Source organism: Corythoichthys intestinalis, chromosome 3, assembly GCF_030265065.1.
Source record: "Corythoichthys intestinalis isolate RoL2023-P3 chromosome 3, ASM3026506v1, whole genome shotgun sequence".
Lineage (NCBI taxonomy): Eukaryota > Metazoa > Chordata > Actinopteri > Syngnathiformes > Syngnathidae > Corythoichthys > Corythoichthys intestinalis.
The window spans coordinates 58699289-58711841 of record NC_080397.1 but is presented as its reverse complement, the minus strand read 5'-3'; the positions used below and the strand labels follow the sequence as shown (position 1 = coordinate 58711841).

The following is a 12553-nucleotide window of genomic DNA, read 5'->3' as shown; positions in this document are numbered from 1 at the left end:
TCCTGAATATTGTTGAGGTGCCCTTGAGGGGGCGCAGTCACCTTTTTATGCACAGCCCCCCACTTTCCCTTCTCTCCTTGCGTGTGTGTGGCCTGGTTCTCGATGCACTGTGAACTAAAATATACGGTATTCAGCAAGCACAAAGTAAAATTCCCCCCTGAAGGTTCCATAATAAGCATCCATCCATCCATTTTCTGGGGAGCTGGAGCCTATCCCAGCCTACTTCAGGCAAAGCATCCTGGACAGGTTGCCAGTCATTCACATAGAGGCATACAACCTTTTGGTAACACTTTACAATAAGGGTCCCTTAATTAACATTAGTTAATGCATTTTTAGATCTAAACTCATGTTTAAGTAACATGACAATAATACATTTAATCCATGATCTAACATTTAATTAACATGAGTTAATGCATTAGTTAATGCATTTTAAGACAATAATGTTTAAGTAACATTACAATAATTAATTGCTTATCTAACATTTATTAATATATTATTAACATGAGTTAATGCATTAGTTTATGCATAACCAGACAATAACTAATAGTTTGGTAACATTAAAAATGTATATAGGCCTACAGTGGGGCAAATAAGTATTTAGTCACCCACCAATTGTGCAAGTTCTCCTACTTGAAAATATTAGAGAGGCCTGTAATTGTCAAAATGGGTAAACCTCAACCATGAGAGACAGAATGTGGGAAAAAAAACTGAAAATCACATTGTTTGATTTTTAAAGAATTTATTTCCAAATTAGAGTGGAAAATAGGTATTTGGTCACACACAAACAAGCAAGATTTCTGGCTGTCAAAGAGGTCTAACTTCTTCTAACGAGGTCTAACGAGGCTCCACTCGTTACCTGAATTAATGGCACCTGTTTTAACTCATTATCGGTATAAAAGACACCTGTCCACAACCTCAGTCAGTCACATTCCAAACTCCACTATGGCCAAGACCAAAGACCTGTCGAAGAACACCAGAGACAAATTAGACCTGCACCAAGCTGGGAAGACTGAATCTGCCATAGGTAAAATGCTTGGTGTAAAGAAATCAATTGTGGGAGCAATTATTAGAAAATGGAAGACATACAAGACCACAGATAATCTCCCTCGATCTGGGGCTCCATGCAAGATCTCACCCCGTGGTGTCAAAATGATAACAAGAACAGTGAGCAAAAATCCCAGAACCAAACGGGTGACCTAGTGAATGACCGACAGAGAGCTGGGACCACAGTAACAAAGGCTACTATCAGTAACATGATGTGCCGCCAGGGACTCAACTCCTGCACTGCCAGACGTGTCCCCCTGCTGAAGCCAGCACACGTCCAGGTCCGTCTGCAGTTCGCTAGAGAGCATTTGGATGATCCAGAAGAGGACTGGGGGAATGTGTTATGGTCAGATTAAACCAAAATAAAACTTTTTGGTAGAAACACAGGTTCTCGTGTTTGGAGGAGAAAAAATAGTGAATTACATCTGAAGAACACCATACAAACTGTAAAGCATGGGGGTGGAAACATCATGATTTGGGGCTGTTTTTCTGCAAAGGGACGAGGACGACTGATCTGTGTAAAGGAAAAAATGAATGGGGCCATGTATAGAGAGATTTTGAGTGAAAATATCCTTCCATCAGCAAGGGCATTGAAGATGAGACGTGGCTGGGTCTTTCAGCATAACAATGATCCCAAACACACAGCCAGGGCAACAAAGGAGTGGCTTTGTAAGAAGCATTTCAAGGTCCTGGAGTGGCCTAGCCAGTCTCCAGATCTCAACCCCATAAAAAATCTGTGGAGGGAGTTGAAAGTCCGTGTTGCCCAACGACAGCCCCAAAACATCACTGCTCTAGAGGATATCTGCATGCAATGGGCCAAAATACCAGCAACAGTGTGTGGAAAGCTTGTGAAGAGTTACAGAAAACTTTTGGCCTCCATTATTGCCAACAAAGAGTACATAGCAAAGTATTGAGATGAACTTTTGGTATTGACCAAATACTTATTTTCCACCATGATTGGCATATAAATTCTTTAAAAATCAAACAATGTGATTTTTTCCCCACATTCTGTCCCTCATGGTTGAGGTTTATCCATATTGACAATTACAGGCCTCTCTAATATTTTCAAGTGGGAGAACTTGCACAATTAGTGGTTGATTAAATACTTATTTGCCCCACTGTCGCTGTCCTCAGCAGCCTGATTTAGAATTCCCCTCAAAAATGATGGGAAACAAAAAAAACGCTTATTTTCAACTTATTATGATAATTATTCATGGAAGTTAATTTTATTGCTGAAACTGCATTTCGGGTTCATCAACATGTTGTGCTCCCCTTCCCTAAAAGTCAAACTCCGCCTATGCGCTTGGTCCAAATCCTTGCAGAAGGTTTTTTTGGATCACTCATTGAGTCTTGAGCCTTCGCGTGAGCAATTTATCACTGCACGTCGAGATGGCATGATGAATTTGGCAAGTAAAATCCAGAAAATGTTTGCAATATGTAGCGAAGATAGCGTGTTGCTTTCGTAATGGAGTGCTGGCGACGTGACGTCATTACGTAGCGGCCGGCAGTGAGGCGAGTCCCTCGTTGCTAGGGTGTTGTTATAGCAGAAACTCAAAAACTACGCTGTCAATTCAAAAAAAAAAAAAATTGGTAATGTGAGTGAATGCGAATGATGCATTCAATACGATTAAACTGAGTAAAACGCTCATGAATTGAAGTCTTCACCTGCCCTTTGAAAAAAAATGTGGAGCTTAAATATAAAATCATAAAAACTCACTGCCACTGTCCAAATAGGTCTGTACTAGTGTGAAATATGTCTTACTCCCTTGAAGGTTCTCTGAGCCCTTTAACAATGTTGTTTCATGCATTCTGCCATGAAAAGAAAACAAGCAAGTCCTTCACATGCTGTGCAGAGCCAAATAGGGTTCAGTATCTCATGCAAGGCCACTTAAATAGGGCTGGAGGGGAACTGCAGCCTTGGTCATGCTTCCCCACCCCCCGTCAGTGAATTGATTCGAAGCTCAAAAACGTCAATATAATTTCAAGTGATCCACATATCGGTGCCGATTCTTGTAATCTTTCCACTTTTCATCTCACAAGCACCCCATCCCCAATAACTGGGTTCGTGCATGCACTTGCACTAAAAAGATGTTAAAATCATACATTATTGAGCTTGTTTTACTTAATTATGAAAAAGTATCTGAACCTTTTGGAATTTCTCACATTTCTGCATAAAATCACCATCAAATGTGATTTGATATTTGTCAAAATCACACAGATGAAAAAACAGTGTCTGCTTTAACTAAAACCACCCAAACATTTATAGGTTTTCATATTTTAATGAGGATAGTATGCAAACAAAGAAAGAAGGAGGAAAAATAAGCAAGTGATTTAAAAATTTACATTTAAAAAAATTTGTGGCCTCCCCTTTGGCAGGAATAATTTCAACCAGACACTTCCTGTAGCTGAAGATCAGTCTGGCACATTGATCAGGACTAATCTTGGCCTATTATTCTTTACAAAACTGCTGTAGTTCAGTCAGATTTCTGGGATGTCTGGCATGAATCACTGTCTTTAGGTCATGGCACATCATCTCAATGGGATTCAAGTCTGGACTTAGACTTGGCCACTCCAAAACGTGTATTTTGTTCTTCTAAAACCCTTCTGAAGTTGATTTACTGTATTGGTCCGAATATAGGACAGTGTTTTTTGCATTGAAATAAGACTGAAAAAGTGGGGGTCGTCTTATATTCGCGGTCTAGACGTTATACCCATTCACGACGCTAGAGAGCGCCAGATATCGTTGAAGCTATGTTCTGTCATGACAGATCTCAGCTATTCTCAAGTTTAACCAGTTTGCATTATTTTATTGCAATGTTTTTCCTTATTCAGATTTGTTTCAAGACTACAGTTAGACTTCACTTTGATGGTTAATGCAGTATTGCAATTTTGCTGTTTTATCACAATACATTGGTTTATTTACATTTCAAAAACCAGAATTGGTTTACGAATGTGATTGCACCTTAGTTTACAGATTTAAATGTTCAGATATTAAGATTTGAATGAGGCAAAATAACATGCTTTTTCTCTGAAATATATTGTTCTAATCATTTGTTTCAGATGAACTGTAATTATTATCTGTATAAAAATTAATTTGGTGTTCAAAAAGTCTTTTTTCAAACTTGAGTCTTGAAAAAGAGGGGGTCGTCTTATATTCGGGCCAATACGGTACTTCTGTGTTTTGGATCGTTGTTTTGTTGCAGAATCCATCCTCTTTTTAGCTTCAACTGACTGACAGACGGCCTCAGGTTTTCCTGCAAAACATCCTGATAAACTTTTGAATTCATTCTTCCATTAATGATTGCAAGTTGTCCAGGCCCTGAGACAGTAAAACAGCCCCAAATCATGATGCTCCCTCCACCATGCGTCACACACAGTGGGTGTGAGGTGTTGATGTTGTTGAGCATGACGTTGTGTGTGGGTTTCATCAGTCCGCAAAATATTTTGCCAAAACTTATGTGGAGTGTCCAAGTGCCTTTTTGCGAACATTAAACGAGCACCAATGTTTTTTTAGAGAGCAGTGGTTTCCTGGGTGGAGTCCTGCCATGAACACCATTCTTGGCCATAGTTTTACATATAGTTGATGTGTGAACAGAGATATTGGACTGTGCCAGTGATTTATGCAAGTCTTTAGCGGACACTATAGGGTTCTTTTTTACCCCTGTGAGTATTCTGCGCTGAACTCTTGGTGTCATCTTTGGTGGGCGGCCACTCCTTCGGAGAGATGCAACAGTACCAAACTCTCTCCATTTGTAGTCGGCTTTTCTGACTGTCGATTGATGAACATCCAGACATTTAGAGATGGTTTTGTATCCTTTCTCAGCTTTATACAATCTACAGTCCTTGATCACAAGAACACTGTCTTCAGACGCTCTTTTGATGGAGCCATGATGCACATCAGGCAATGCTACTCATCAAGACAATTCTTACCAGATGTGTGTTTAATAGTGGGCAGGGGAGCTTTAAACCACTCGTCAGTGATTGGACACGCACCTGACTTAAATTGTTTGGTAAAAATTGGATTAAATTGCTCTTTAAGTCTCCTTAGGCAGAGGGTTCACTTATTTTTCCCCTTTCTGTCATTGTTTGCATGCTATCCTCATTAAAATATGAAAACCTATAAATGTTTGGGTGGTTTTAGTTAAAGCAGACAGTTTTTTCATCTGTGTGATTTTGACAAAGATCAGCTCACATTTGATGCTGATTGTATGCAGAAATGTGAGAAATTCCAAAAGGTTCAGATACTTTTTCATACCACTTTAGATTGTTAAGATTGTATTCCCATATGTTGTAAGGATAGAATAGACCGTACAATTATTAAGTGAATCGTTGTATTTTTTGCTATGTTAAGACTTTCTCACTTTTCACTTGCTGAATGTGCTGGTCCATTTTTTCCCCTCAATCACGTTTGATCGGCTGATGACTTGACCCCTGCCGCCACACACACAGCCCCGACCAATTCAATTCGACAACATGCCGCTTCCTCCGAAGAGGGATATTAGAAGTTTTTTTCGGCCAGCAGCAGCCACTGTAACTAGTGTAAAAAGACGTCAGTGTTGTGGAGCTGAGGGAACACCACTAATGTTGCTCATGAAACTGACCTGCATCAGAGTTAGCATAACATTAAATTATGTGAACTTGCTAACCTGCAGAACTACCGCGGTCAGGCCAGCCTCCACAAGGAACAACGAAGTCAAGCTAGCCGTCGCTCATTTGGATCATTGTTTGCATTACGTGCATTACGGTCAGTGTTGGGCACGTTACTTTAAAAAAGTAATTATTTATAGTTACTCACTACTTCTTCCAAAAAGTAACTGAGTTAGTAACCGAATTACTCTATAGTAAAAGTAACTAGTTACCAGGGAAAATAATTATTTCCGTTACTTTAAAAAGAAGTTGTTGTATGTCAAAGAATTTGAAATTTTCTGAGCAGTATTCGGTCAATTGAATAGAGAACAGACAGTTGTGTTATAGAACCTTGTAATATTTATTGCACCTCACCAGCAACAGATTTATCCTACACTTGAAGTGCAACAAAAATAAACAGTAAACAATATAATAAAATAACAATCAGCAGTAACAATATAAAGTGAGTTTAATCAATAAAATCTAACTCTCACAACCTGAGACAACTGGTCAAGCAGACATAGCCTACTGTACTTCAAGTATTTTGACTTGAAATAGTGTTTATATCTCCACCTCATAAGGACACATTTTCCTCTGAATGCTCTGCCATCATATCCCTCTGCATCTGTTTTGTGTGTGTGTGTTTGCCACACGCGCTGTTCCGGTTTGTGTGTGGAAACACCGTCTCTGATTGGTTACCATGACACATGACTCTAACCCTCAGCCAATCACAATCACTTCCATCGCATCTATCCAGGTGGTGCATTCAGGTAGCCTCGTCCGTCTACTCCTCCCGTCACCCTCAAAGCGTCTGCCATCCTCAAGATCAGGGGTGTCCAAACTTTTTGCAAAGGGGGCCAGATTTGGTGTGGTAAAAATGTGGGGGGCCGACCTTGGCTGACGCCCTTTACGTAGAACAATATATTTGTCTTGTTTGGTAATATCGCCTCACATTGAACTATTCAAAAACAGCGACTGTCTTTTTGCAAATGAGGCTGACACAGTTGTTGCGTATTTTAGTGAAGAAATAGTCCAATTTCCACCTATCCTTGAAGTATAGGCCGTCACAGTCAACTTTTTGTTGTTGTTGATTGTCGCCATTTTAGACATGGGGAATAAAGGGTAACACGGGGTAATGTTGCTTAGAGTGCTGCTGCCTTTTAGTGCGTAAATGAGGAGCAGCATTTAGTGTGTAAGCTACTTCATATGCTGGTAGCAGTACTGCTGACCAATTATTAAGTCTGTGTGCAGGCCAGACGCTATTGATTTTATGACAGAGGCTGGGGGCCGGATGAAATTTGACAACGGGCCGCATTTGGCCCCCGGGCCGGACTTTGGACATGTGTGCTCTAGATGGAAGCAGCATTCTTGCTGGCTGACAGTGGGGGATGGGAACGAGGCTAGCATTCAGGTGTAGCAAAAACAGAAACGTTAGCAAGCTTTGGAAAACATTGTCTATTTGAATGAGCAGGGAAAAACAACCTAGAGTCATAAGAAGTACGTGCTGTAATATTCTGATACAGAATTATCCGAGGCACCCTAAAGTGCACACGGCGCTAATATTGTTTTGCTCACATGACGCGGGAGTGAATTAGAGACACGGCCTGCCGAGAGTCGTACGTTTGTGTTAATGTTGAAGTTATATGTGCTATTAAAGAAACTGAGTACCAGTACGTCCTGCGTGGTATATCTTTGCTAAGAAAAAGCACAAAACAAAACACATGCGCTATTCTCGAACCTGAATGCACCCCAAGTCTTGGATGACAAATAAACAGAGCAGAGTAGACTCGCTACGGCGTGTAGTTTCTTCAATTTATTCAGAGTAAGTAACGCTCCGCTTTTGACCGTCAGTAACGGTAACGGCATTGTAACGGCGGAAAAAATAATTAGTTAGATTACCCCGTTACTGAAAAAATAACACCGTTACTGTATGTAATAGTGTTATTTGTAATGGTGTTATTCCCAACACTGATTACGGTGATGCAACGTGGGGGTTTCAGGGTGCAAGTCCCTTTATTTACAAAAAATGGGGAGCTACTTCTTATTTTCTTCTTATGTTCACTTACTTATTGTCAAGTTCAAAAATAGACCCTTAGGTAGACATTTGTAAAATTACCCAAAAATAAGGAGAGAAGACACTCAGTTTTCTTGGCCAAGGAGAGCAAAGAGGGACTAAGACAGAGGAATGCTAGATTACGCTGTCTAGTCACCAAAATTGATCTAAGGAAAAACCCTCCTTGCTCTTTTTATCTAGGGGTTTGTCCTAACACAGAAAGGGTGCCGCCCTGAAGGGAGGGGGAAGCAAGCTGGAGACACCCATGTGATTTCGGTTGGCTATGTGTGAGCATGTAGGTGGAACTAACTAAATACACGTGTGTAAGCAAGGGCACAGGTAAAGAGGTCAAAATGACCCAGACACTTCAGTTATGCATCGCTGCGGCCATGGAAGATGTCCTCGAATGGAAAATTGTCCTCGAAAGTCTAGACGTCAGGTGCTGAAGACATCCCGGAAGGTCTAGTTACGCAATGATGCGACCATGAAGCAAGGCAGTTGTCATCCCGACCCTTTTTAACACTTTGTAACACTTAAACATTATACCCAGTATAGCAAGCAATAATCATTTACTGGTTATATCAAATAAGAAAAAACATGGCAATATGTATTATGTATGGTATATATGCGCACAAGCAAATATTCAATCAATCAAGCAAATATTCAATCAATTAAGCAAATATTCAATCAACCCTCGATAATTACCTCAACACTTATTTTTCCCCTTTCTGTAATTGTTTGCATGCTATCCTCATTAAGATATGAAAACCGATGAATGGTTTTAGTTGAAGCAGTTTTTTCATCTGTGTGATTTTGTCAAAGTTCAGATCACATTTGATGCTGATTGTATGCAGAAATGTGAGAAATTCCAAAAGGTTCAGATACTTTTTCATACCACTGCCGTTGGAGGGTTTGACTTTAAAAGGTACTTAAATGATTTAAATGCTTCTACCGCCTCGAAACATTATCATCACCTCGTAATCTTGACTGAGAATGTTTTTAATTTCTGCGCAGCCCCTCTCCCAAACGACATTAGTTAAAGTGCCACCGGGTGGAGTTTTGTTTTTGTTTTTTCCCCTCCGGCTTAACCCAGTTTATGAAAGACAAAGTACACGTACAAGTTGAGTTCGTTGAAGTGAAGCTTTCCGCCTATTTGAATAATAACACAGTTCCACACTTTTTTAATTGCTTGCATTTCTTGCTTTTTGTACCGAGCTGTATCAGAGGTTGACGGAAGTCATTTGGTGTCGCTCATGCGAAAAAACCCACTCCGCTCCATTTATTTCTCAATTTTTGTGTCCTTTCTGCAGATGGTTAGTCACGGCGTGACTCCCTCGGATCCCCGTGAAGAACTGTCCACTCAAAGGTGAAAGGATTTCAACTCGACCACTAAATAAAACCTTCTTCCTGTCGCACAGCGGTGCTGGTATGGAATTTCTGTAGGCTGATGAATGCCGTGAAAGCAGCAGTGAGTGATCGGCTTTGCCTTTTTCATTCTGGATGGATGAAGTACGCACTCAGTTGACAACAGGAATCAAGAGACACTCTCACCTAGATGAACTCAAGAATCTGGCAGGTGTAAGGTGTCCTCCTCTTGAGGCAAAAAGAGGCGGAGTCACCTATTAACGTTCTTGCTCATTAAATCAAACCAGTTTCAATTTTTTATTAATACTTTTTGTCAAGGTGAACACTTGAGCTTTCCTCACTGGGCAGTTGTGCTCCAGTGGCACTGTGAGCGAGCATGGCCAAACCTCTGCTGAAGATACAGCGTTATTTCCGCAGGAAACCTGTCCGTTTCTTCACCCTCGGCCTGCTCTACCTGACCGCCGGAAGCCTCGTCTTCCTACATACTGGCATTGTTGGTGACAGCTGTCCCGGAAGGCGAGGGATGCGCGTGTACACCGTGGTGGCCTCGGAGACGGGCGGCCAGATCACATCATCAGATAGCGGGGGGCTGGGAATCACACGGGTACTTAGGGAGGCTCACAGGCCTGGGCGAGGTTACGCCCCCATGTGGAAGAAAAAAGGAAGGAAGATAAGAGAGGGCAGAGCTGGAGACCACAACATGAATTCTGCTGGGAACTCTGCACGCAATATGAAAGAGACGGACGACGGAAGAGGTGGGTTGTAGTGCTGCTACGATAAATCGATTAACCTTTTAACCCTTAAATACCTGCAAGGCAAGGCAAGGCAAATTTATTTATATAGCACAATTCAACACAAGGCAATTCAAAGTGCTTTACATCACATGAAGACCATAAAAATCACATTTAAATCAACACAACGTAAAAACCAAGACAAAAGATCACATTTAATCACAGAATAAAAATAAATAAATAAAAATAAAGCAAAAACTACTACTACTAATAATCATTGAAATCAGCAATGGCGATAAGCACAAGAGGAATAGAAGGCAGGTAGATTGAAATATATAGACAGTTATGGATATGCAGTGCTAAACAAAAGCGTTTTTAGCCCTGACTTAAAGGAGCTAACAGTTTGAGCATACTTCAGACGTTCGGGGTAACTTGTTCCAGAGGTGAGGAGCATAATAACTAAATGCTGCCTCACCCTGCTTGGTTCTTGTTCTTGGAACATGCAGAAGACCGGTTCCAGACGACCTTAGGGGTCTAGATGTCTCATAGGAATCTAACAAGTCAAGCATGTATTTTGGTCCAAGGCCATTAAGTGTTTTGTAGACGAGCAGTAGTATTTTATAGTCTATCCTTTGACTCACTGGAAGCCAGTGTAGCGATTTCAAAACCGTTGTAATGTGGTCCAGCTTCCTTGTATTTGTGAGGACTCTGGCTGCAGCATTCTGTACTAGCTGCAGCTTCCTGACTGATTTTTTATCAAGACCTGTAAATCTACCGTTGCAGTAGTCCAATCTGCTGAAAATGAATGCATGCATAAGTTTTTCCATGTCTTGTTGAGTCAGAAGCCCCTTAATTCTGGTTATATTTTTTAGGTGGTAATAAGCGGATTTAGAGACGGACTTTAGATTACTATCAAATTTTAGGTCTGAGTCAATAATTACGCCAAGGTTTCTGACTTGATTTGTAGCTGTAAGTGACATTGTGCTAAGTTGGCTGCTTATCTTTGACCTTTCCTTTTTTGGCCCAAAAATGATCACCTCTGTCTTCTCCACATTTAACTGGAGAAAATTCTGACACATCCATTCATTGATTTGATGAATGCATTTACTCAGGGAGACTAAGGGACTATAATCATGTGGGGACACAGAAATGTACAGTTGTGTGTCATCTGCATAGGCGTGATAGGAGATATCATACTGTTCCATTATCTGAGCTAACGGAAGCATATAGATGTTAAATAAGAGTGGTCCAAGAATTGACCCTTGACCCTTGCAACATGAAGCAATTTTGAAACCAAAATTTGAAAAATAAGGTCCTAATGAAACCTTTTTTTCAAATTTGTAAAAAGAAAAGTCAAAATGGATATGTGTAATAAGCGCTCTAATACAGGGGTCCCCAACGACCGGGCCGCGGACCGGTACCGGTCCGTGGCGCATTTGGTACCGGGCCGCGTAGAAATAATAAATAATTTATAACGACTGCATTCTGGCCAATTGACTTTGGCCTGTGCCACTTAACACACCAATATCCCTGTCTACTCTAGATATACAACTACAGGATAGGAGGTCGTCATAGAAATGCATTGATTGGGATGTTAGCACCAAATCTCGTTTTGTATATCTATGCGCGCTTGGACTCGATAATAACGTATGACGTAGGTCGTCGCCAATCACATTTCTTCCCGGAAATAATTAGCCCCCACACTAGAATGACTGAATAACAGACGTCTTTGGACAGACTTTTTACGGGGAAAAGGGAACCTGACGAGCCAGAAGATGTGCCTACAACCTCGAAGAAAACAAAATTTATGCTACTTCCCAATCACTAAAGACCCATGAAATGCGAAGGAGTGAATTTGTGACCCGTATGTGAATAAACCGAGTGATTGGAGCATGTCTGTGCAAAAGGAATATCAGCTTGTAGAGATCGCAAATCACGGCGACCTTAAACATACATTTGAGACAACAACTCTACCAAAGTTCTGGATTAAAGTCATTTCGGAATATCCTGACATCGCTAGGAGCGCGCTGAAAACTGTGCTACAATTTCCAACATCATGTATTTGTGATGCTAGCTTCTCTCACGCTCCCATCTCGGGACCATCTCGTCTCAACGAAACAAACTCAGGCCTCCCACTGATTCAGCAGGTGAGTTGTATTTTTTTCCCTGCACTTAACACGACGGGGCTACAAAACAAATGCTATTTTAAATTTGCTGTATTTTTCTGCCGCACATTGCCGGTGTTCTGACAAAGTTGGCATGCGCGTAATGTTAAAAAGGACCGCGAATGCAGCGATTCCTAAGTACACACTACAAACTTTCTTTAAAGAAAGAAATGTTAACTTACGTTTGCCATGTTAGGTGCACACAACTGCACGTAGCCCTCTCACCTTATGACTTCGCCGTGTCGTTAAGCATTAATTTACGCCATTTCTGTGTTGCACATGTATGTTTATGATGTAAATAGTTTTTTAGCACCATTGGATAACATTGAGAATCCAACTGAATATAAAAGAGGGCTTTTTTCACCGCCACAAAAGCTTTGGGAGCAAAATTTTATAAGGGTGCAAAATTTGGCAGGACACCGGTCCGTGAAAAAAAGACCCAAATCACACCGGTCCGTGGTGCAAAAAAGGTTGGGGACCTCTGCTCTAATATCTATAACCCTTTCTAAATCCTGTCTTTTTTCTCACGGAACCTGCAGATGCATGTGTTGACTTGCATCCATCATTTT

General features: G+C 40.9%; 1 protein-coding gene across 2 annotated transcripts in view; it reads left to right on the top strand.

Annotated features, from left to right (window-relative positions):
- The window catches only part of wscd2 (WSC domain containing 2), a 222076-nt gene that overhangs the window by 150385 nt on the left and 59138 nt on the right, over window positions 1-12553 (top strand). For both annotated transcript variants that reach the window (XM_057833088.1, XM_057833087.1), the window contains one exon: window positions 9034-9843. In XM_057833088.1, coding sequence (XP_057689071.1) covers window positions 9465-9843 — 379 coding nt within the window. In that variant the 5' untranslated portion in view covers window positions 9034-9464. The remainder of the gene's footprint in view (window positions 1-9033; window positions 9844-12553) is intronic.